Genomic DNA, 26434 nt, shown 5'->3' on the forward strand with positions numbered 1-26434 from the left:
TCGCACACCAGTTTGGCTTCAGGGACGACACCCTGCTACACTACCGCTTCACTGAGAGGAGCTGGACGCCACCGATGGAGAGGAACAGCAGAATGCCTCCTGTGGCCATGTAATGTTCCCAGAGAGGGGGGGGTTACTATTCAGCAGTGTTGTTGTCAAGTCACTAAACCGTGACTCCTAAGTCCTAAACCTTGATTTTTAAGTCTTAAACCTTGACTCCTAAGTCCTAAACCTTGACTCCTAAGTCCTAAACCTTGATTTTTAAGTCTTAAACCTTGACTCCTAAGTCCTAAACCTTGACTCCTAAGTCCTAAACCTTGACTCCTAAGTCGTGGATTAGAATATTACAACACTGCTATTCAGTGAGATGAAACGTTCAGATGGAAATATAATGAGATAGAGCTGACACCATTTAGCGTTCCCATTTCCACAGATCAGACAATCATATCTGTTCTGTGTCATACATTTCTATCTGAACATTTTTGTAACGTTTGCACCCTCCTGAATGAACCCAATAAGAAAGAAAGATGGTGGGCTGAGAGTAGTGCACTATGAAGGGAACAGGGCTCTGGTCAAGAGAAGTGCACTATGAAGGGAATAGGGCTCTGGTCAATGAAGGGAACAGGTGGTCACTATGAAGGGAATAGGGCTCTGGTCAAGAGTAGTGCACTATGAAGGGAATAGGGCTCTGGTCAAGAGTAGTATGCACTATGAAGGAACAGGGGCTCTGGTCAATGAAGGGAATAGGGTGGGGCTCTGGTCGTGCCATTTAAGTGGCCGGTGTGTGCATCCTGAGTCAGCTACTATCCCAGCTGAACCAATCAAATCCACCACCTCCACCGGCTCCAGTATCACAGAGAGACTTCTTTGCATGACATAGAGAAGTCTGCAGTGACTGAAATGTTGCACTGAGACTATTCAACTATTTCGTATGCAACTGACGTGTTGTTTTGTAAGACTACTGTAATACTGTTGTAATGTACCTGAAAGTCGGTGAAGGTTTAAACGTTTTTCCACTGTTATGTTACCCATTACGGTCAGCCCGTCTGGCTCAACCAAGACAAAGCTTTAGCAGTGAGGTACAGCTTGTCTGTGACACATCGTTTTGTTCAAAGCGAGAGGTGAGGCCTCCAACACCACTTGAAGATCATCGCTGAGTCAGCTTTTAAAGGCCATGCGTTGACATGGTTTCCTGGAGCGCATGTCCTGCCTGGTCATGTAGACAGCGTGTCCACATTCTGTGTGGAACACATGTCCTGCCCGGTCAGCGTGTCCACATTCTGTGTGGAACACAGTAGACAGCGTGTCCACATTCTGTGTGGAACACATGTCCTGCCCGGTCAAGTAGACAGCGTGTCCACATTCTGTGTGGAACACATGTCCTGCCTGGTCAAGTAGACAGCGTGTCCACATTCTGTGTGAAACACATGTCCTGCCCGGTCAAGTAGACAGCGTGTCCACATTCTGTGTGGAACACATGTCCTGCCTGGTCATGTAGACAGCGTGTCCACATTCTGTGTGGAACACATGTCCTGCCTGGTCAAGTAGACAGCGTGTCCACATTCTGTGTGGAACACATGTCCTGCCTGGTCAAGTAGACAGCGTGTCCACATTCTGTGTGGAACACATGTCCTGCCCGGTCAAGTAGACAGCGTGTCCACATTCTGTGTGGAACACATGTCCTGCCCGGTCAGGTAGACAGCGTGTCCACATTCTGTGTGGAACACATGTCCTGCCGTGTCCACATTCTGTGGAACACATGTCCTGGTCCAGGTAGACAGCGTGTCCACATTCTGTGTGGAGCGCATGTCCTGCCCGGTCAGGTAGACAGCGTGTCCACATTCTGTGTGGAACACATGTCCTGCCTGGTCATGTAGACAGCGTGTCCACATTCTGTGTGGAACACATGTCCTGCCTGGTCATGTAGACTGCGTGTCCACATTCCGTGTGGAACACATGTCCTGCCTGGTCATGTAGACTGCGTGTCCACATTCTGTGTGGAACACATGTCCTGCCCGGTCAAGTAGACAGCGTGTCCACATTCTGTGTGGAACACATGTGGAGAATGTTTCTAATGCTCATTTTATGCCAATAATGTTCTGATCAGTCATGAATATGCATTGTTATTTATTGTTCCTAATATCATGACATCATGATGGGGGCGGCAGGGTAGCCTAGTGGTTAGAGCGTTGGACGAGTAACCGGAAGGTTGCAAGTTCAAATCCCCGAGCTGACAAGGTACAAATCTGTCCTTCTGGCAGTTAACCCACGGTTCCGAGGCCGTTATTGAAAATAAAAATTTGTTCTTAACTGACTTGCCTGGTTAAATAAAGGTTAAAAAAATGCTCTGGTATGTTGTCCTCTGAGGTTTTATCAATGTGATACAAATGTCTTTGAGTATTAACAAGCAGGGTTAGTGAGTTTTTGCACTTAACACTGATACTCTTGTTTAAATTCCCCCTCACATAGGAATTGTGTTGTTGTTGAAGTCTGACTTTAAGCAGGAAGTGACCCGGCGGTGTGACTTTAAGCAGGAAGTGACCCGGCGGTGTGACTTTAAGCAGGAAGTGACCCCGCCGTGTATGATGATGTTCCTTTGCAGATTCTACCTTCAATTATCTGGAGAGACAAGGTGTTGATGTTAAGTGACTGAGGTGCTCTGTGTTTAGCCTGACTGCCTCAGCCTTGTAGGATGAGGTGCTGTGTGTTTAGCCCGACTGCCTCAGCCTTGTAGGATGAGTGGCTGTGTGTTTAGCCCGACTGCCTCAGCCTTGTAGGATGAGGTGCTGTGTGTTTATCCTGACTGCCTCAGCCTTGTAGGATGAGGTGCTGTGTGTTTAGCCTGACTGCCTCAGCCTTGTAGGATGAGGTGCTGTGTGTTTAGCCCGACTGCCTCAGCCTTGTAGGATGAGTGGCTGTGTGTATTATTACTGGTTGAATGTGGTATTTTCATTGAAAATCACTGATGCTGATGGGCTGTCTACCTCAATGCTGCTGCATGACCAGTGACTGACTGGATGGGTGGGTGACTGGCGGGATGGGTGGGTGGGTGACTGACTGGATGGGTGGGTGACTGACTGACTGGGAGGGTGGGTGACTGACTGGATGGGTGGGTGACTGACTGACTGGGAGGGTGGGTGACTGACTGGATGGGTGGGTGACTGACTGACTGGGAGGGTGGGTGACTGACTGGATGGGTGGGTGACTGGATGACTGACTGACTGACTGGATGGGTGGGTGACTGGATGGGTGGGTGACTGGCGGGATGGGTGGGTGACTGGCGGGATGGGTGAGTGACTGACTGACTGGGTGACTGACTGACTGACTGAGTGACTGACTGGGTGACTGACTGACTGACTGACTGGATGGGTGACTGACTGACTGGATGGGTGACTGACTGACTGACTAAGTGACTGACTGGGTGACTGACTGACTGACTGACTAAGTGACTGACTGACTAAGTGACTGACTGGGTGACTGACTGACTGACTGACTGGATGGGTGACTGACTGACTGACTGACTAAGTGACTGACTGGGTGACTGACTGACTGACTGACTGGATGGGTGACTGACTGACTGACTGACTAAGTGACTGACTGGGTGACTGACTAAGTGACTGACTGGGTGACTGACTGACTGACTGGATGGGTGACTGACTGACTGACTGACTGGATGGGTGGGTGACTGACTGACTGACTGACTGAGTGACTGACTGGGTGGGTGACTGACTGACTAAGTGACTGGATGGGTGACTGACTGACTGACTGAGTGACTGACTGGGTGGGTGACTGAGTGACTGACTGACTAAGTGACTGACTGGGTGACTGACTGACTGACTGGCTAACTGGGTGACTGACTGGCTGAGTGACTGACTGACTGATTGACTGACTGTTACCCTGTATGGCAGGGAGCTTATAGTCATGAGCTGGCCTTGACTGACAGCTCTTTGAAACCCCTGATGTCAACCTGGGCTGCAGTCCTGCAGTAAAATCAGCCCTAGCAAATCAGGTGGTACACAACTCAGCTCAAACATTGAAATAGCATCATTTGGCCATGTCTCTGCTGGGAGCGGTTCACAGCAGCACTGACGGATGTGTTGAATGACAACTACCCCTTTTTGTTCCACGCTTGAAGACCAGTAACACCAGACAGATGAAAGAGGAGACATAAGTATCTCTACCATAGATGAATAGTGTAAACTTTTAATTATATTGGATGACACCTTACAGTCAAATTCTGGCACCAGTAGAGTAGCTGTATAAACCACACCCCTCCACAAACACGCCTTCTCCGATGTTGGTTACAAAGCAGGTACTTATTTAAATTAGGTAAGAGAATATCATGTGACCATTGGTGTATTAAAATGAGTTAGGGTGATGTCACCCCTTTTCCCTGAATAATCCTGAAGTGTTTGACGTGGGGGACCAGTAGCTTTATGACCAACCTTGATCAATGTAGGAGAAACACTCATTTTTTCATACTTTGGTCATCATACTTTGATCTGGTTTCATCCAAACATCATCAAATGTCATGAAAAACACGACTGTTCATGACCTCTAAGTGTCCTCGGCATAGTGTCAGTTAAGACGTTTCTCTCCCCCTGAAACAAAGTCTATAAACTCTTCTACGTAAAGCTGTAGTGGTGGTGGCCAATCCAGTCCAGTGGGGTCAGTCAGGTTCAGTCAGACCCAGCATGGCTGTATTTCAGTAGGGTCATCTCCTCTTTCTGTCATCAGCTGCTTGTCCCTGGTTCTGTCTGTGTTGTCCATTCTGCTGCAGCCCGTCCAGTTGGAGGTGGTTCTGGCTGTAGAGCTTGATAAGGGCTCCGGGAAGCAGGGCCACACAGGCGATGGCCAACAGCTGTAGCAGCGTCCCCCAGGAGAAGATATCGTCCAGGGAAGAGATCTCTGACAGGATGGAGCCGGTCCGCACGCAGATGAAGTTATACGGGATCAAACCTGATGAAGGAGAGACTGGGTTAGACCTCCTAGATAAACACTAGACCTGGGGAAGGAGAGACTGGGTTAGACCTCCTAGATAAACACTAGACCTGGGGAAGGAGAGGAGAGACTGGGTTAGACCTCCTAGATAAACACTAGACCTGGGGAAGGAGAGGAGAGACTGGGTTAGACCTCCTAGATAAACACTAGACCTGGGGAAGGAGAGGAGAGACTGGGTTAGACCTAGATAAACACTAGACTTGGGGAAGGAGAGGAGAGACTGGGTTAGACCTCCTAGATAAACACTAGACCTGGGGAAGGAGAGGAGAGACTGGGTTAGACCTCCTAGATAAACACTAGACCTGGGGAAGGAGAGGAGAGACTGGGTTAGACCTCCTAGATAAACACTAGACCTGGGGAAGGAGAGGAGAGACTGGGTTAGACCTCCTAGATAAACACTAGACCTGGGGAAGGAGAGGAGAGACTGGGTTAGACCTCCTAGATAAACACTAGACCTGGGGAAGGAGAGGAGAGACTGGGTTAGACCTCCTAGATAAACACTAGACCTGGGGAAGGAGAGGAGAGACTGGGTTAGACCTCCTAGATAAACACTAGACCTGGGGAAGGAGAGGCTGGGTTAGACCTCCTAGATAAACACTAGACCTGGGGAAGGAGAGGAGAGACTGGGTTAGACCTCCTAGATAAACACTAGACCTGGGGAAGGAGAGGAGAGACTGGGTTAGACCTCCTAGATAAACACTAGACCTGGGGAAGGAGAGGAGAGACTGGGTTAGACCTCCTAGATAAACACTAGACCTGGGGAAGGAGAGGAGAGACTGGGTTAGACCTCCTAGATAAACACTAGACCTGGGGAAGGAGAGGAGAGACTGGGTTAGACCTCCTAGATAAACACTAGACCTGGGGAAGGAGAGGAGAGACTGGGTTAGACCTCCTAGATAAACACTAGACCTGGGGAAGGAGAGGAGAGACTGGGTTAGACCTCCTAGATAAACACTAGACCTGGGGAAGGAGAGGAGAGACTGGGTTAGACCTCCTAGATAAACACTAGACCTGGGGAAGGAGAGGAGAGACTGGGTTAGACCTCCTAGATAAACACTAGACCTGGGGAAGGAGAGGAGAGACTGGGTTAGACCTCCTAGATAAACACTAGACCTGGGGAAGGAGAGGAGAGACTGGGTTAGACCTCCTAGATAAACACTAGACCTGGGGAAGGAGAGGAGAGACTGGGTTAGACCTCCTAGATAAACACTAGACCTGGGGAAGGAGAGGAGAGACTGGGTTAGACCTCCTAGATAAACACTAGACCTGGGGAAGGAGAGGAGAGGCTGGGTTAGACCTCCTAGATAAACACTAGACCTGGGGAAGGAGAGGAGAGACTGGGTTAGACCTCCTAGATAAACACTAGACCTGGGGAAGGAGAGGAGAGACTGGGTTAGACCTCCTAGATAAACACTAGACCTGGGGAAGGAGAGGAGAGGCTGGGTTAGACCTCCTAGATAAACACTAGACCTGGGGAAGGAGAGGAGAGACTGGGTTAGACCTCCTAGATAAACACTAGACCTGGGGAAGGAGAGAGAGACTGGGTTAGACCTCCTAGATAAACACTAGACCTGGGGAAGGAGAGGAGAGACTGGGTTAGACCTCCTAGATAAACACTAGACCTGGGGAAGGAGAGGAGAGACTGGGTTAGACCTCCTAGATAAACACTAGACCTGGGGAAGGAGAGGCTGGGTTAGACCTCCTAGATAAACACTAGACCTGGGGAAGGAGAGGAGAGACTGGGTTAGACCTCCTAGATAAACACTAGACCTGGGGAAGGAGAGGAGAGACTGGGTTAGACCTCCTAGATAAACACTAGACCTGGGGAAGGAGAGGAGAGACTGGGTTAGACCTCCTAGATAAACACTAGACCTGGGGAAGGAGAGACTGGGTTAGACCTCCTAGATAAACACTAGACCTGGGGAAGGAGAGGAGAGACTGGGTTAGACCTCCTAGATAAACACTAGACCTGGGGAAGGAGAGACTAGGTTAGACCTCCTAGATAAACACTAGACCTGGGGAAGGAGAGGAGAGACTGGGTTAGACCTCCTAGATAAACACTAGACCTGGGGAAGGAGAGGAGAGACTGGGTTAGACCTAGATAAACACTAGACCTGGGGAAGGAGAGGAGAGACTGGGTTAGACCTCCTAGATAAACACTAGACCTGGGGAAGGAGAGGAGAGACTGGGTTAGACCTCCTAGATAAACACTAGACCTGGGGAAGGAGAGGAGAGACTGGGTTAGACCTCCTAGATAAACACTAGACCTGGGGAAGGAGAGGAGAGACTGGGTCAGACCTAGATAAACACTAGACCTGGGGAAGGAGAGGAGAGACTGGGTTAGACCTCCTAGATAAACACTAGACCTGGGGAAGGAGAGGAGAGACTGGGTTAAACCTAGATAAACACTAGACCTGGGGAAGGAGAGGAGAGACTGGGTTAGACCTCCTAGATAAACACTAGACCTGGGGAAGGAGAGACTGGGTTAGACCTCCTAGATAAACACTAGACCTGGGGAAGGAGAGGAGAGACTGGGTTAGACCTCCTAGATAAACACTAGACCTGGGGAAGGAGAGGAGAGACTGGGTTAGACCTCCTAGATAAACACTAGACCTGGGGAAGGAGAGGAGAGACTGGGTTAGACCTCCTAGATAAACACTAGACCTGGGGAAGGAGAGACTGGGTTAGACCTCCTAGATAAACACTAGACCTGGGGAAGGAGAGACTGGGTTAGACCTCCTAGATAAACACTAGACCTGGGAAAGGAGAGGAGAGACTGGGTTAGACCGCTGAGCTAAAGCCCAGACATGAACTTAGTGAGCTAATGTAAGTCTTCACGTCTTAAGCAGAATGCCGTATCAGGTCATTCTCAGCAGCACTATATAATAGTCCTGTGTTGTGTGGCCGTGCTGCTTCTGTTTCTCACCGATGAGTACGGAGAAGAAGAACATGGAGACGGGGATGTTGAGGATGGGGGACGTGACGTTCAGGAACCAGTTCGGAGTCATGGGGAACAACCGCAGGAACAGGAGGAAGAAGAACAGACTGCTACGGTTCTCCTCCACCTGACAGAGAGGGAAGGAGATGGTATGGGAGAGGAGGAGGTAGGGGGTGGGAGAGGAGGAGGTAGAGGAGGAGGGAGAGGGGTGGGAGAGGAGGAGGGAGAGGGCATGGGAGAGGAGGAGGTAGAGGGCATGGGAGAGGAGGAGGTAGTGGGTGGGAGAGAGGGTGGGAGAGGGGGTGGGAGAGGGGGGTGGGAGAGAGGGAAGGAGAGGGGTGGGAGAGGAGGAGGGAGAGGGGCGTGGGAGAGGGAGGAGGGAGAGGGGGTGGGAGAGAGGGAAGGAGGGAGAGAGGGGTGGGAGAGGAGGCACTGGGAGAGAGGGTGGGAGAGGGCAGGGAGAGGAGGAGGGAGAGGGCATGGGAGAGGAGGGGGAGGGGCGTGGGAGAGGGCATGGGAGAGGAGGAGGGAGAGGGGGTGGGAGAGGGTGGGAGAGGAGGAGGGAGAGGGCATGGGAGAGGAGGGAGGGAGAGGGGGTGGGAGAGAGGGTGGGAGAGGGCATGGGAGAGGAGGAGGGAGAGGGCATGGGAGAGGAGGAGGGAGAGGGCATGGGAGAGGAGGAGGGAGAGGGCATGGGAGAGGAAAGGGAGAGGGCGTGGGAGAGGAGGAGGGAGAAGGCGTGGGAGAGGAGGAGGGAAAGGGCATGGGAGAGGAGGAGGGAGAGGAGGAGGGAGAGGGCGTGGGAGAGGAGGAGGGCGTGGGAGAGGAGGAGGGGCGTGGGAGAGGAGGAGGGAGAGGGCATGGGAGAGGAGGAGGGAGAGGGCATGGGAGAGAGGGAGGAGGGAGAGGGGGTGGGAGAGGGGGCATGGGAGAGGAGGAGGGAGAGGGCATGGGAGAGGAGGAGGAGGGAGAGGGGGTGGGAGAGGGCATGGGAGAGGGGAGGAGGGAGAGGGCATGGGAGAGGAGGAGGGAGAGGGCGTGGGAGAGGGCATGGGAGACCTGGGAGAGGGCATGGGAGAGGGGGTGGGAGAGGGCATGGGAGAGGAGGAGGAGAGAGGGGGTGGGAGAGAGGGTGGGAGAGGAGGGGAGGGGGTGGGAGAGAGGGGTGGGAGAGGGCATGGGAGAGGGAGGAGGGAGAGGGGTGGGAGAGGGGGTGGGAGAGGGCATGGGAGAGGAGGAGGGAGAGAGGGTGGGAGAGGGAGGAGGGAGAGGGGGTGGGAGAGGGCATGGGAGAGGAGGAGGGAGAGGGGGTGGAGAGGGAGGGAGGGAGGGGAGGTGGGAGAGAAGGTGGGAGAGGGCATGGGAGAGGAGGTGGGAGAGGAGGAAGGGAGAGGGGGTGGGAGAGGGCATGGGAGAGGAGGAGGGAGAGGGGGTGGGAGGGAGGAGGGAGAGGGGGTGGGAGAGGGGAGGAGGGAGAGGGGGTGGGAGAGGGAGGAGGGAGAGAGGGTGGTAGAGGGCATGGGAGAGGAGGAGGAGAGGGCATGGGAGAGGAGGAGGGAGAGGAGGGAGGGAGAGGGGGAAGGAGAGGGCATGGGAGAGGAGGAGGGAGAGGGGGAAGGAGAGGGCATGGGAGAGGAATAGGGAGAGGGGGGTGGGAGGGGGCATGGGAGAGGAGGGGGAGAGGGCATGGGAGAGGAGGAGGGAGAGGGCATGGGAGAGGAGGGGGAGGGAGAGGGCATGGGAGAGGAGGAAAGATAGAGGGTGGGAGAGGGTATGGGAGAGGAGGAGGGAGAGAGGGTGGGAGAGGAGGAGGGAGAGGGGGTGGGAGAGGGCATGGGAGAGGAGGAGGGAGAGGGGGTGGGAGAGGAGGAGGGAGAGGGGGTGGGAGAGAAGGTGGGAGAGGGCATGGGAGAGGAGGTGGGAGAGGAGGAGGGAGAGGGGGTGGGAGAGGGCATGGGAGAGGAGGAGGGAGAGGGGGTGGGAGAGGAGGAGGGAGAGGGGGTGGGAGAGGGGAGGAGGGAGAGGGGGTGGGAGAGGAGGAGGGAGAGAGGGTGGTAGAGGGCATGGGAGAGGAGGAGGAGAGGGCATGGGAGAGGAGGAGGGAGAGGAGGAGGGAGAGGGGGAAGGAGGGGGCATGGGAGAGGAGGAGGGAGAGGGGGAAGGAGGAGGGCATGGGAGAGGAATAGGGAGAGGGGGTGGGAGAGGGCATGGGAGAGGGGGGGAGAGGGGCATGGGAGAGGAGGAGGGAGAGGGCATGGGAGAGGAGGGGGAGGGAGAGGGCATGGGAGAGGAGGAAAGATAGAGGGTGGGAGAGGAGGAGGGAGGGGGTGGGAGAGGGCATGGGAGAGGAGGAGGGAGAGGGGGTGGGAGAGGGCATGGGAGAGGAGGAGGGGGAGAGGGGGAAGGAGAGGGCATGGGAGAGGAGGAGGGAGAGGGGTGGGAGAGGAGGAGGGAGAGGGCATGGGAGAGGAGGAGGGAGAGGGCATGGGAGAGGAGGGAGAGGGGGAGGGAGAGGAGGAGGGAGAGGGCATGGGAGAGGAGGAGGGAGAGAGAGGAGGAGAGGGCATGGGAGAGAGGGAAGGAGAGGGCATGGGAGAGGAGGAGGGAGAGAGGGAAGGAGAGGGCATGGGAGAGGATGTGGGAGAGGGGGGAAGGAGAGGGCATGGGAGAGGAGGAGGGAGAGAGGGAAGGAGAGGGCATGGGAGAGGAGGAGGGAGAGAGGAGGAGAGGGCATGGGAGAGGGAAGGAGAGGGCATGGGAGAGGAGGAGGAGGGAGGGAAGGAGAGGGCATGGGAGAGAGGGAAGGAGAGGGCATGGGGGAGAGGAGGAGGAGAGAGGGAATGAGAGGGCATGGGAGAGGAGGAGGGAGAGGGGAAGGAGAGGGGCGTGGGAGAGGGGGAAGGAGAGGGCATGGGAGAGGAGGAGGGAGAGGGCATGGGAGAGGGGGTGGGAGAGGGGGAGGGAGAGGGGGAAGGAGAGGGCATGGGAGAGGGGGTGGGAGAGGGCATGGGAGAGGACGGGGAGAGAGGGAAGGAGAGGGCATGGGAGAGGACGAGGGAGAGAGGGAAGGAGAGGGCATGGGAGAGGAGGAGGGAGAGAGCATGGGAGAGGAGGGGGGGAGGGAGAGGGCATGGGAGAGGAGGAAAGATAGAGGGTGGGAGAGGGCATGGGAGAGGAGGGGGAGAGGGGGTGGGAGAGGGCATGGGAGAGGAGGAGGGAGAGGGCATGGGAGAGGAGGGGGAGGGAGAGGGCATGGGAGAGGAGGAAAGATAGGGGTGGGAGAGGGCATGGGAGAGGAGGAGGGAGAGGGGGGTGGGAGAGGGCATGGGAGGGAGGAGGGAGGAGGGGGTGGGAGAGGGCATGGGAGAGGGAGGGAGAGGGAGAGGGGAGAGGAGGAGAGAGGCATGGGAGGGGAGGAGAGGAGGAGAGAGGGCATGGGAGAGGAGGGAGGGGGAGGAAGGGAGGGAGGGAGGAGGAGGAGGGAGATGGGAGAGGAGGGAAGAGGGAGGAGGGAGCATGGGAGAGGAGGAGGGAGGAGAGGGAAGGAGAGGGCATGGGAGAGGATGTGGGGAGAGGGGGAAGGAGAGGGCATGGGAGAGGACGAGGGAGAGAGGGAAGGAGAGGGGGCATGGGAGAGGAGGAGGGAGAGGAGGAGGAGGGGCATGGGAGAGGGAAGGAGAGGGCATGGGAGAGGAGGAGGGAGAGAGGGAAGGAGAGGGCATGGGAGAGAGGGAAGGAGAGGGCATGGGAGAGAGGGAAGGAGAGGGCATGGGAGAGGAGGAGGGAGAGAGGGAATGAGAGGGCATGGGAGAGGAGGAGGGAGAGGGGAAGGAGAGGGGCGTGGGAGAGGGCATGGGAGAGGAGGAGGGAGAGGGCATGGGAGAGGGGTGGGAGAGGGGGAGGGAGAGGGGGAAGGAGAGGGCATGGGAGGGGGGTGGGAGAGGGCATGGGAGAGGGACGGGGAGAGAGGGAAGGAGAGGGCATGGGAGAGGACGAGGGAGAGAGGGAAGGAGAGGGCATGGGAGAGGAGGAGGGAGAGAGCATGGGAGAGGAGGGGGAGGGAGAGGGCATGGGAGAGGAGGAAAGATAGAGGGTGGGAGAGGGCATGGGAGAGGAGGGGGAGAGGGGGTGGGAGAGGGCATGGGAGAGGAGGAGGGAGAGGGCATGGGAGAGGAGGGGGAGGGAGAGGGCATGGGAGAGGAGGAAAGATAGAGGGTGGGAGAGGGCATGGGAGAGGAGGAGGGAGAGGGGGTGGGAGAGGGCATGGGAGAGGAGGAGGGAGAGGGGGTGGGAGAGGGCATGGGAGAGGAGGAGGGAGAGGGGGAAGGAGAGGGCATGGGAGAGGAGGAGGGAGAGGGGGTGGGAGAGGAGGAGGGAGAGGGCATGGGAGAGGAGGAGGGAGAGGGCATGGGAGAGGAGGGAGAGGGGGAGGGAGAGGAGGAGGGAGAGGGGGTGGGAGAGGAGGAGGGAGAGAGAGGAGGAGAGGGCATGGGAGAGAGGGAAGGAGAGGGCATGGGAGAGGAGGAGGGAGAGAGGGAAGGAGAGGGCATGGGAGAGGATGTGGGAGAGGGGGAAGGAGAGGGCATGGGAGAGGACGAGGGAGAGAGGGAAGGAGAGGGCATGGGAGAGGAGGAGGGAGAGAGGAGGAGAGGGCATGGGAGAGGGAAGGAGAGGGCATGGGAGAGGAGGAGGGAGAGAGGGAAGGAGAGGGCATGGGAGAGAGGGAAGGAGAGGGCATGGGAGAGAGGGAAGGAGAGGGCATGGGAGAGGAGGAGGGAGAGAGGGAATGAGAGGGCATGGGAGAGGAGGAGGGAGAGGGGAAGGAGAGGGGGGTGGGAGAGGGCATGGGAGAGGAGGAGGGAGAGGGCATGGGAGAGGGGGTGGGAGAGGGGGAGGGAGAGGGGGAAGGAGAGGGCATGGGAGAGGGGGTGGGAGAGGGCATGGGAGAGGACGAGGGAGAGAGGGAAGGAGAGGGCATGGGAGAGGACGAGGGAGAGAGGGAAGGAGAGGGCATGGGAGAGGAGGAGGGAGAGGGGAAGTAGATGGTATGGGAGAGAGGGTGAGAGAGGGCATGGGAGAGGAGGAGGGAGAGGGCATGGGAGAGTGGGTGGGAGAGAGGAGGTAGAGAGGGAAGGAGAGGGAATGGGAGAGAGGAGGAGGTAGAGAGGGCATGGGAGAGAGGAGGAGGTGGAGAGGGAAGGAGGGCATGGGAGAGAGGAGGTAGAGAGGGAAGGAGATGGCATGGGAGAACGAAGGAGATGGAGAGGAGGTAGAGAGGGGGTGGGAGAACGAATGAGATGGAGAGGAGGTAGAGGGGGTGGGAGAACGAAGGAGATGGAGAGGAGGTAGAGGGGGTGGGAGAACGAAGGAGATGGAGAGGAGGTAGAGGGGGTGGGAGAACGAAGGAGATAGAGAGGGAAGGAGAGGGCATGGGAGAACGAAGGAGATAGAGAGGAGGTAGAGGGGGTGGGAGAACGAAGGAGATAGAGAGGGAAGGAGAGGGCATGGGAGAACGAAGGAGATAGAGAGGAGGTAGAGGGGGTGGGAGAACGAAGGAGATAGAGAGGGAAGGGGAGAGGAGGTAGAGGGGGTGGGAGAACGAAGGAGATAGAGGGGGAAGGGGAGAACAGGAGGTAAAGAGGAAGAGAGAACTGTCATTTTAAATGTACTTATTAATGAATGATTGGAGGGATATTACTAAAGTCCCGACACTGTCAAAGAACACATGGCATTCTGCATTCTTACCCTGTAACACGCTTAGTTATGTTTCCCTTCCCACTGTTTATATATCCCATTTATGTATTCCTATTGGTTGGTTGAATTTACATATCAATAAGGTGTTATGTCATAGGTCATGCTTGCAGATAGGGGGAGGTCACATTCTGAAATAGTGCATTTTATACATTATATACTTTAATGGCCTTTTATTGTCCCCAGCACAAGGTGCACATTTGTAATGATCATGCTGTTTAATCAGCTTCTTGATATGCCACACCTGTCAGGTGGATGGATTATCTTGGCAAAGGAGAAATGCTCACTAACAGGGTTATAAACAAATATGCGTACAACATTTGAGAAAAATAAGCTTTTTGTGCATATGGAAAATGTCTGGGATCTTATTTCAGCTCATGACACTTTACATGTTGTGTTTATATTTTAGTTCAGTGTATATTTGTGTACAGTACCTGTTAGATATTGGTGGCTTCCTGGGATGCACTTTTCTATGTTATTGCTGCAAGAGAGAGTTACCCAGCATGCTCTAATTCAGTTATTTCCACGCCAAAAGACGATTCACAAATCTGCAGCGATCAACATACTGTTGTCCTGAACATGTGTTTCCAGGTGTCTATTAATCACCAATCAACTGGGACCGCAGTATTCTGTTATACTGGTCATCTGTTATACTGGTGATCAGACCAGTCTTCTGTTCCTCACTGGTCATCTGTTATACTGGTGATCAGACCAGTCTTCTGTTCCTCACTGGTCATCTGTTATACTGGTGATCAGACACTGTTATACTGGTGATCAGACCAGTCTTCTGTTCCTCACTGGTCATCTGTTATACTGGTGATCAGACCAGTCTTCTGTTCCTCACTGGTCATCTGTTATACTGGTGATCAGACACTGTTATACTGGTCATCTATTATACTGGTGATCAGACCAGTCTTCTGTTCCTCACTGGTCATCTGTTATACTGGTGATCAGACCAGTCTTCTATTCCTCACTGGTCATCTGTTACACTGGTGATCAGACACTGTTATACTGGTGATCAGACACTGTTATACTGGTGATCAGATCAGTCTTCTGTTATACTGGTCATCTGTTATACTGGTGATCAGACCAGTCTTCTGTTATACTGGTCATCTGTTATACTGGTGATCAGACCAGTCTTCTGTTCCTCACTGGTCATCTGTTATACTGGTGATCAGACCAGTCTTCTGTTATACTGGTCATCTGTTATACTGGTGATCAGACCAGTCTTCTGTTCCTCACTGGTCATCTGTTATACTGGTGATCAGACCAGTCCTCTGCTCCTCACTGGTCATCTGTTATACTGGTCATCTGTTATACTGGTCATCTGTTATACTGGTGATCAGACCAGTCTTCTGTTCCTCACTGGTCATCTGTTATACTGGTGATCAGACCAGTCTTCTGTTCCTCACTGGTCATCTGTTATACTGGTGATCAGACACTGTTATACTGGTGATCAGACCAGTCTTCTGTTATACTGGTCATCTGTTATACTGGTGATCAGACCAGTCTTCTGTTCCTCACTGGTCATCTGTTATACTGGTGATCAGACACTGTTATACTGGTGATCAGACCAGTCTTCTGTTATACTGGTCATCTGTTATACTGGTCATCTGTTATACTGGTGATCAGACCAGTCCTCTGTTATACTGGTGATCAGACCAGTCTTCTGTTATACTGGTCATCTGTTATACTGGTCATCTGTTATACTGGTGATCAGACCAGTCCTCTGTTATACTGGTCATCTGTTATACTGGTGATCAGACCAGTCCTCTGTTATACTGGTCATCTGTTATACTGGTGATCAGACCAGTCCTCTGTTATACTGGTCATCTGTTATACTGGTCATCTGTTATACTGGTGATCAGACCAGTCTTCTGTTATACTGGTCATCTGTTATACTGGTGATCAGACCAGTCTTCTGTTCCTCACTGGTCTTCTGTTATACTGGTGATCAGACCAGTCTTCTGTTATACTGGTCATCTGTTATACTGGTCATCTGTTATACTGGTGATCAGACCAGTCTTCTGTTATACTGGTCATCTGTTATACTGGTCATCTGTTATACTGGTGATCAGACCAGTCTTCTGTTATACTGGTCATCTGTTATACTGGTCATCTGTTATACTGGTGATCAGACCAGTCTTCTGTTATACTGGTCATCTGTTATACTGGTCATCTGTTATACTGGTGATCAGACCAGTCCTCTGTTATACTGGTCATCTGTTATACTGGTGATCAGACCAGTCTTCTGTTCCTCACTGGTCATCTGTTATACTGGTGATCAGACCAGTCTTCTGTTATACTGGTCATCTGTTATACTGGTGATCAGACCAGTCTTCTGTTCCTCACTGGTCATCTGTTATACTGGTGATCAGACCAGTCCTCTGCTCCTCACTGGTCATCTGTTATACTGGTCATCTGTTATACTGGTCATCTGTTATACTGGTGATCAGACCAGTCTTCTGTTCCTCACTGGTCATCTGTTATACTGGTGATCAGACCAGTCTTCTGTTCCTCACTGGTCATCTGTTATACTGGTGATCAGACACTGTTATACTGGTGATCAGACCAGTCTTCTGTTATACTGGTCATCTGTTATACTGGTGATCAGACCAGTCTTCTGTTCCTCACTGGTCATCTGTTATACTGGTGATCAGACACTGTTATACTGGTGATCAGACCAGTCTTCTGTTATACTGGTCATCTGTTATACTGGTCATCTGTTATACTGGTGATCAGACCAGTCCTCTGTTATACTGGTGATCAGACCAGTCTTCTGTTATACTGGTCATCTGTTATACTGGTCATCTGTTATACTGGTGATCAGACCAGTCCTCTGTTATACTGGTCATCTGTTATACTGGTGATCAGACCAGTCCTCTGTTATACTGGTCATCTGTTATACTGGTGATCAGACCAGTCCTCTGTTATACTGGTCATCTGTTATACTGGTCATCTGTTATACTGGTGATCAGACCAGTCTTCTGTTATACTGGTCATCTGTTATACTGGTGATCAGACCAGTCTTCTGTTCCTCACTGGTCTTCTGTTATACTGGTGATCAGACCAGTCTTCTGTTATACTGGTCATCTGTTATACTGGTCATCTGTTATACTGGTGATCAGACCAGTCTTCTGTTATACTGGTCATCTGTTATACTGGTCATCTGTTATACTGGTGATCAGACCAGTCTTCTGTTATACTGGTCATCTGTTATACTGGTCATCTGTTATACTGGTGATCAGACCAGTCTTCTGTTATACTGGTCATCTGTTATACTGGTCATCTGTTATACTGGTGATCAGACCAGTCTTCTGTTCCTCACTGGTCATCTGTTATACTGGTGATCAGACCAGTCTTCTGTTCCTCACTGGTCATCTGTTATACTGGTGATCAGACCAGTCTTCTGTTCCTCACTGGTCATCTGTTATACTGGTGATCAGACACTGTTATACTGGTGATCAGACACTGTTATACTGGTCATCTGTTATACTGGTGATCAGACCAGTCTTCTGCTCCTCACTGGTCATCTGTTATACTGGTGATCAGACCAGTCTTCTGCTCCTCACTGGTCATCTGTTACACCTGTCTAACCTAATGTGTTAGCCAATGGCACTGTAAGAGGAGACACACACACACCTCACACACCTAGTCTATCTTTAGAGAATTTTAATCAAAGTACCCCCCCCCCCCCAGTCCTCCTCCAACAACCCCATGGTACTGTACCCCCCCCCCAGTCCTCCTCCAACAACCCCATGGCACTGTACCCCCCCCCCAGTCCTCCTCCAACAACCCCATGGTACTGTACCCCCCCCCCCCCAGTCCTCCTCCAACAACCCCATGGTACTGTACCCCCCCCCCCAGTCCTCCTCCAACAACCCCATGGCACTGTACCCCCCCAGTCCTCCTCCAACAACCCCATGGCACTGTACCCCCCCCCAGTCCTCCTCCAACAACCCCATGGTACTGTACCCCCCCCCCAGTCCTCCTCCAACAACCCCATGGCACTGTACCCCCCCCCCCAGTCCTCCTCCAACAACCCCATGGCACTGTACCCCCCCCCCCCAGTCCTCCTCCAACAACCCCATGGCACTGTACCCCCCCCCCCAGTCCTCCTCCAACAACCCCATGGTACTGTACCCCCCCCCCCCAGTCCTCCTCCAACAACCCCATGGTACTGTACCCCCCACCCCCCCCAGTCCTCCTCCAATAACCCCATGGTACTGTGGTGTGGAACAACATACTCTGTCTCTCTGTCACACCTTGTTCTGCAGCCCTTCCACCTTGTCAGGGAACAGGCGTGTGACGTAGCTCTTCCCGAAGGCAGCAGAGAGCAGGTAACAGAAGGTAGAGCCGATGGTGGTCAGAAGACAGGCCAGGACCAGACCCTGCCATGGACCAAACAGCGCCCCCGCCAGCATGTTCTGGGAAGCACAGGGGATGAGCATGCTGAGCAGTGGTGGAAAAAGTACCCAATTGTCATACTTGAGTAAAAGTAAAGATACCTTCATAGAAAATGACTTAAGTGAAAGACACCCAGTAAAATAATACTTGAGTAAAAGTCAAAGTATATGATTTTTAAATATATTTAAGTATATTCCATGGATGGAGGTTCTGGTCTTTAGGGTCATAGGTTCATGGAAACAAAGTGTGTGTTCCATGGATGGAGGTTCTGGTCTTTAGGGTCAAAGGTTCATGGAAACAAAGTGTGTGTTCCATGGATGGAGGTTCTGGTCTTTAGGGTCAAAGGTTCATGGAAACAAAGTGTGTGTTCCATGGATGGAGGTTCTGGTCTTTAGGGTCAAAGGTTCATAGAAACAACGTGTGTGTGTGTGTGTTCCATGGATGGAGGTTCTGGTCTTAGGGTCAAAGGTTCATGGAAACAAAGTGTGTGTTCCATGGATGGAGGTTCTGGTCTTTAGGGTCAAAGGTTCATGGAAACAAAGTGTGTGTTCTATGGATGGAGGTTCTGGTCTTTAGGGTCAAAGGTTCATGGAAACAAAGTGTGTGTTCCATGGATGGAGGTTCTGGTCTTTAGGGTCAAAGGTTCATGGAAACAAAGTGTGTGTTCCATGGATGGAGGTTCTGGTCTTTAGGGTCAAAGGTTCATGGAAACAAAGTGTGTGTTCCATGGATGGAGGTTCTGGTCTTTAGGGTCAAAGGTTCATGGAAACAAAGTGTGTGTTCTATGGATGGAGGTTCTGGTCTTTAGGGTCAAAGGTTCATGGAAACAAAGTGTGTGTTCCATGGATGGAGGTTCTGGTCTTTGGGGTCAAAGGTTCATGGAAACCAAGTGTGTGTTCCATGGATGGGTGTAATGTTAGTCTCTTACCAGGAAGGAGGAGCCAGGGATGGCGAAGGACTGTTTGTAGATGTAGGCACTACAGAACAGCAGAACCACGTAGCCTGTGTGTTCTGTCTTATAGAACTGCAGCATCTCAGCCAGCTCCCTCAGCTCATCCAGGTCCGACGGGAACTTCAGTCTGGAGGGAAACAAACACCGGCAACATCAGATAACATGGTTCCTAGTACTAGTGTCAGATTTAGACCGAAATCTGTTTGCACCAGGGGAATTTTTATTTATTTTTCAAATGAGAATTGAGGACACTGAGGACAGAGCATTTAAGGTAACACAGGCGAAGGCCATAGGAAGGGGTTATAGGTCATAGGACGGGGTTATAGGTCATAGGACGGGGTTATAAGTCATAGGAAGGGGTTATAGGAAGGGGTTAGAAATTATAGGAAGGGGTTATAGGTTACAGGAAGGGGTTATAGGTTATAGGCTATAGGAAGGGGTTATAGGTTATAGGAAGGGGTTATAGGTTACAGGAAGGGGTTATAGGTTATAGGCTATAGGAAGGGGTTATAGGTTACAGGAAGGGGTTATAGGTTACAGGAAGGGGTTATAGGTTACAGGAAGGGGTTATAGGTTACAGGAAGGGGTTATAGGTTACAGGAAGGGGTTATAGGTTACAGGAAGGGGTTATAGGTTACAGGAAGGGGTTATAGGTTACAGGAAGGGGTTATAGGTTATAGGAAGGGGTTATAGGTTATAGCCAGCCATAGTACACACAGTACAGACATACTATGGCTGTATATACTATGGCTGTATACACTATGGCTGTATGTACTATGGCTGTATATACTATGGCTGTATGTACTATGGCTGTATGTACTATGGCTGTATGTACTATGGCTGTATATACATATACTATGGCTGTATATACTATGGCTGTATGTACTATGGCTGTATGTACTATGGCTGTATATACTATGGCTGTATATACTATGGCTGTATATACATATACTATGGCTGTATATACTATGGCGGTATATACTATGGCCGTATATACTATGGCCGTGTGTACTATGGCCGTGTGTACTATGGCCGTGTGTACTATGGCCGTGTGTACTATGGCCGTGTGTACTATGGCCGTGTGTACTATGGCCGTGTGTACTATGGCCGTATGTACCATGGCCGTATGTACTATGGCTGTATATACTATGGCTGTATATACTATGGCCGTATATACTATGGCTGTATATACTATGGCCGTATATACTATGGCCGTATGTACTATGGCCGTGTGTACTATGGCCGTGTGTACTATGGCCGTGTGTACTATGGCCGTATGTACTATGGCTGTATATACATATACTATGGCTGTATATACTATGGCTGTATATACTATGGCCGTGTGTACTATGGCCGTGTGTACTATGGCCGTGTGTACTATGGCCGTGTGTACTATGGCCGTGTGTACTATGGCCGTGTGTACTATGGCCGTGTGTACTATGGCCGTGTGTACTATGGCCGTATGTACCATGGCCGTATGTACCATGGCCGTATATACCATGGCCGTATATACCATGGCCGTATATACCATGGTCGTATATACCATGGCCGTATATACCATGGCCGTATATACTATGGCCGTGTATACTATGGCTGTGTATACTATGGCTGTATATACTATGGCTGTGTATACTATGGCTGTATATACATATACCATGGCCGTATATACTATGGCCGTGTATACTATGGCTGTGTATACTATGGCTGTATATACTATGGCCGTATGTACTATGGCTGTATATACATATACTATGGCTGTATATACTATGGCTGTATATACTATGGCTGTATATACTATGGCTGTATATACTATGGCCGTGTGTACTATGGCCGTGTGTACTATGGCCGTGTGTACTATGGCCGTGTGTACTATGGCCGTGTGTACTATGGCCGTGTGTACTATGGCCGTGTGTACTATGGCCGTGTGTACTATGGCCGTGTGTACTATGGCCGTGTGTACTATGGCCGTGTGTACTATGGCCGTGTGTACTATGGCCGTGTGTACTATGGCCGTGTGTACTATGGCCGTGTGTACTATGGCCGTGTGTACTATGGCCGTGTGTACTATGGCCGTGTGTACTATGGCCGTATGTACCATGGCCGTATGTACCATGGCCGTATATACCATGGCCGTATATACCATGGCCGTATATACCATGGTCGTATATACCATGGCCGTATATACCATGGCCGTATATACTATGGCCGTGTATACTATGGCTGTGTATACTATGGCTGTATATACTATGGCTGTGTATACTATGGCTGTATATACATATACCATGGCCGTATATACTATGGCCGTGTATACTATGGCTGTGTATACTATGGCTGTATATACTATGGCTGTATATACTATGGCTGTATATACTATGGCTGTATATACTATGGCTGTATATACTATGGCTGTATATACTATGGCTGTGTGTACTATGGCCGTGTGTACTATGGCCGTGTGTACTATGGCCGTGTGTACTATGGCCGTGTGTACTATGGCCGTGTGTACTATGGCCGTGTGTACTATGGCCGTGTGTACTATGGCCGTGTGTACTATGGCCGTGTGTACTATGGCCGTGTGTACTATGGCCGTGTGTACTATGGCCGTGTGTACTATGGCCGTGTGTACTATGGCCGTGTGTACTATGGCCGTGTGTACTATGGCCGTGTGTACTATGGCCGTGTGTACTATGGCCGTGTGTACTATGGCCGTGTGTACTATGGCCGTGTGTACTATGGCCGTGTGTACTATGGCCGTATGTACCATGGCCGTATGTACCATGGCCGTATATACCATGGCCGTATATACCATGGCCGTATATACCATGGTCGTATATACCATGGCCGTATATACCATGGCCGTATATACTATGGCCGTGTATACTATGGCTGTGTATACTATGGCTGTATATACTATGGCTGTGTATACTATGGCTGTATATACTATGGCCGTATGTACTATGGCTGTATATACATATACTATGGCTGTATATACTATGGCTGTATATACTATGGCTGTATATACTATGGCTGTATATACTATGGCTGTATATACTATGGCTGTATGTACTATGGCTGTATATACTATGGCTGTATGTACTATGGCCGTGTGTACTATGGCCGTGTGTACTATGGCCGTGTGTACTATGGCCGTGTGTACTATGGCCGTATGTACTATGGCCGTGTGTACTATGGCCGTATGTACTATGGCCGTGTGTACTATGGCCGTGTGTACTATGGCCGTGTGTACTATGGCTGTATGTACTATGGCCGTATATACTATGGCCGTATGTACTATGGCCGTGTGTACTATGGCCGTATGTACTATGGCCGTGTGTACTATGGCTGTATGTACTATGGCTGTATGTACTATGGCCGTGTGTACTATGGCCGTATGTACTATGGCCGTGTGTACTATGGCCGTATGTACTATGGCCGTGTGTACTATGGCTGTATGTACTATGGCTGTATATACTATGGCTGTATATACTATGGCTGTATATACTATGGCTGTATATACTATGGCTGTATATACATATACTATGGCTGTATATACTATGGCCGTAGTGCAGACAGCCGTAGTGCAGACAGCCGTAGTTGTAGTCATATAGGGAAGGCATAATGCTCAGCCCCCAGTCTGCTGCTGTATGACTCGTCTCAACTTGACTCTCTAGAGTATTGGGAATCTGGGGACACCCTAATCTGACATCATAGACAGGTCAAACACAGACTAAAGTGGGCATGGCTGGTGCCCGTGTGCAGCATGAGAGAGAGAGGGAGGGAGAGGTTTCCAGATGGCGGAGAGAGAGAGTATGAAACAGGATATGGGACAGAAATAGCGGCTTCTGCTCTGGGATTTCTGCCTCTGCTAGTTTCGATGCTGGAAGTATCAGGCTCGTCAGCCGTGACACAGACACACGCAAACAGAATGAACCATAAACCATGAAACCTGAGCTGCTGGTATCACATCTAACTGTTGAGCTGTATGGGATGAATGGAAGGCAAAGCCACTGTGGTTAGGATCTCAGATGTGTTTTCCTCAGCACACCTTGTCCAGTGTTATGTCCTGGGTAGCACCTCATCAGAACCGTCCACACACCGTGTCCAGTGTTATGTCCTGGGTAGCACCTCATCAGAACCGTCCTCACACCTTGTCCAGTGTTATGTCCTGGGTAGCACCTCATCAGAACCGTCCTCACACCTTGTCCAGTGTTATGTCCTGGGTAGCACCTCATCAGAACCGTCCGCACACCGTGTCCAGTGTTATGTCCTGGGTAGCACCTCATCAGAACCTTCCGGTGTGTATCTCTCAGCACACCGTGTCCAGTGTTATGTCCTGGGTAGCACCTCATCAGAACCGTCCTCACACCGTGTCCAGTGTTATGTCCTGGGTAGCACCTCATCAGAACCGTCCACACACCGTGTCCAGTATTATGTCCTGGGTAGCACCTCATCAGAACTGTCCGCACACCATGTCCAGTGTTATGTCCTGGGTAGCACCTCATCAGAACTGTCCGCACACCATGTCCAGTGTTATGTCCTGGGTAGCACCTCATCAGAACCGTCCGCACACCATGTCCAGTGTTATGTCCTGGGTAGCACCTCATCAGAACCGTCCGCACACCGTGTCCAGTGTTATGTCCTGGGTAGCACCTCATCAGAACCGTCCGCACACCGTGTCCAGTGTTATGTCCTGGGTAGCACCTCATCAGAACCTTCCGCACACCGTGTCCAGTGTTATGTCCTGGGTAGCACCTCATCAGAACCTTCCGCACACCATGTCCAGTGTTATGTCCTGGGTAGCACCTCATCAGAACCGTCCTCACACCATGTCCAGTGTTATGCCCTGGGTAGCACCTCATCAGAACCGTCCTCACACCGTGTCCAGTGTTATGCCCTGGGTAGCACCTCATCAGAACCGTCCTCACACCGTGTCCAGTGTTATGTCCTGGGTAGCACCTCATCAGAACCTTCCGGTGTGTATCTCTCAGCACACCGTGTCCAGTGTTATGTCCTGGGTAGCACCTCATCAGAACCGTCCGCACACCGTGTCCAGTGTTATGTCCTGGGTAGCACCTCATCAGAACCGTCCGCACACCGTGTCCAGTGTTATGTCCTGGGTAGCACCTCATCAGAACCGTCCGCACACCGTGTCCAGTGTTATGTCCTGGGTAGCACCTCATCAGAACCGTCCTCACACCATGTCCAGTGTTATGTCCTGGGTAGCACCTCATCAGAACCTTCCGGTGTGTATCTCTCAGCACACCGTGTCCAGTGTTATGTCCTGGGTAGCACCTCATCAGAACCGTCCGCACACCGTGTCCAGTGTTATGTCCTGGGTAGCACCTCATCAGAACCGTCCGCACACCGTGTCCAGTGTTATGTCCTGGGTAGCACCTCACCAGAACCGTCCGCACACCGTGTCCAGTGTTATGTCCTGGGTAGCACCTCATCAGAACCGTCCGCACACCATGTCCAGTGTTATGTCCTGGGTAGCACCTCATCAGAACCGTCCGCACACCGTGTCCAGTGTTATGTCCTGGGTAGCACCTCATCAGAACCGTCCTCACACCATGTCCAGTGTTATGTCCTGGGTAGCACCTCATCAGAACCGTCCGCACACCGTGTCCAGTGTTATGTCCTGGGTAGCACCTCATCAGAACCGTCCTCACACCGTGTCCAGTGTTATGTCCTGGGTAGCACCTCATCAGAACCGTCCTCACACCGTGTCCAGTGTTATGTCCTGGGTAGCACCTCATCAGAACCGTCCTCACACCGTGTCCAGTGTTATGTCCTGGGTAGCACCTCATCAGAACCGTCCTCACACCGTGTCCAGTGTTATGTCCTGGGTAGCACCTCATCAGAACCGTCCTCACACCGTGTCCAGTGTTATGTCCTGGGTAGCACCTCATCAGAACCGTCCGCACACCGTGTCCAGTGTTATGTCCTGGGTAGCACCTCATCAGAACCGTCCGGTGGTGGACCTGGCAGGAGACCCTAGAGACCCAGTGGTGTCCTCCTGTCCAGGCCGTCCATCCACCTCTGGATGTCTGTTCTCTAATAGAAGTGTCCAGTGTTATGTCCTGGGTAGCACCTCATCAGAACCGTCCGGTGGTGGACCTGGCAGGAGACCCTAGAGACCCAGTGGTGTCCTCCTGTCCAGGCCGTCCATCCACCTCTGGATGTCTGTTCTCTAATATAAGTGTCCAGTGTTATGTCCTGGGTAGCACCTCATCAGAACCGTCCGGTGGTGGACCTGGCAGGAGACCCTAGAGACCCAGTGGTGTCCTCCTGTCCAGGCCGTCCATCCACCTCTGGATGTCTGTTCTCTAATAGAAGTGTCAGGCCTGATAAACATGCCGGCAGGGTCGTGAAACTCCTTTATAATTAGGGAGGATGAAATATGATGGAACGATGACATCACGCCAACCAAGACAAGTGTGTCCTGTCCAGGGTTAGATCAGAGCTGTGTGTTCTCATACTGAGGAGGACAGTATTTCAGGCCAAGTGAACCTAAGCCAACCCATAGAGGCCAGGGCCAGATCTCCACTGGGGCAGAAACCATAAACAGAGGAAGGTGGGGCTGGATGAGACACACGGGGTTGAGAGTCGGCCTATAGGAACATCATCTGAAAACAGGAACTACTGAGATATAATCACCTGTCAAACAACACCATCAGGCAAGGACAAATACTTTGAGGGAACAGCAACCAGCTGAGACATTTCCTCTGAATTAGCCTACACTGACAAGTCCGGTATTTGATGATGCCATTTTCATAACTTAAAGTCGTGCGATCGTCTGAGGAAAATGAGATGCTGCCCAACGCAGTGATTATGACCGCAGCTTCATGGACTCTGCGCCGTCTGTCAATACACTTATCAACATCATAATCCTACAACAGATAACCACACTGGGACTTTAATGTTACATTAGATCTATTACATAGATGGTGATGTCACTATGCTATTATTACCCCTAATAAAACACTGTGGAAGTGGCTATTTATTGACTTATTTGCAAAGTTGTATACGTAAACATGTCCTAGAAAGTGTAATTGTACAAGCAGGCAGCTGCTGTAGCCTATAATAATTATACTAATAGCAACACAAAATAAAGTCTTGCGACATCTGGCAAATTGTAGCTATAGATCTGTTGAGGCTGGCTACCTGTACTCTACAACTTCCACGTCCCCCTCTGCGCTCTCGTTGTTTAACTCCACCGCATGTCGCCGGTGAAGATGTTGCGGTCCGGGCGGCAGGAAAGTGGACAGGAGATAGAGGTATAACGTTGCCGCTCCTACCACAGATAATAAACCCGAAATGGAGCCCATTGCTACGCGCTACACCGACCTCCTATCAGAAAGGCTTGTTCGGTGACCGACTCCCGG

At 51.7% G+C, this 26434-nt stretch overlaps 1 protein-coding gene across 1 annotated transcript; it reads right to left on the reverse strand.

Moving 5' to 3' along the window:
* Positions 1-4220: 4220 nt before the first annotated feature.
* LOC135526093 (transmembrane protein 41A-B-like) lies at positions 4221-26434 on the reverse strand. The gene is made up of 5 exons (XM_064954195.1): positions 26214-26434; positions 19026-19176; positions 17956-18117; positions 7928-8066; positions 4221-4959 (listed from the first exon to the last, which is right to left on the reverse strand). Exons 1-5 carry the CDS (start codon positions 26375-26377, stop codon positions 4715-4717), a joined length of 861 nt encoding a protein of 286 aa, XP_064810267.1. The 5' UTR covers positions 26378-26434; the 3' UTR covers positions 4221-4714.

Source organism: Oncorhynchus masou, chromosome 5 (assembly GCF_036934945.1).
Source record: "Oncorhynchus masou masou isolate Uvic2021 chromosome 5, UVic_Omas_1.1, whole genome shotgun sequence".
NCBI classification, from domain to species: Eukaryota; Metazoa; Chordata; class Actinopteri; order Salmoniformes; family Salmonidae; genus Oncorhynchus; species Oncorhynchus masou.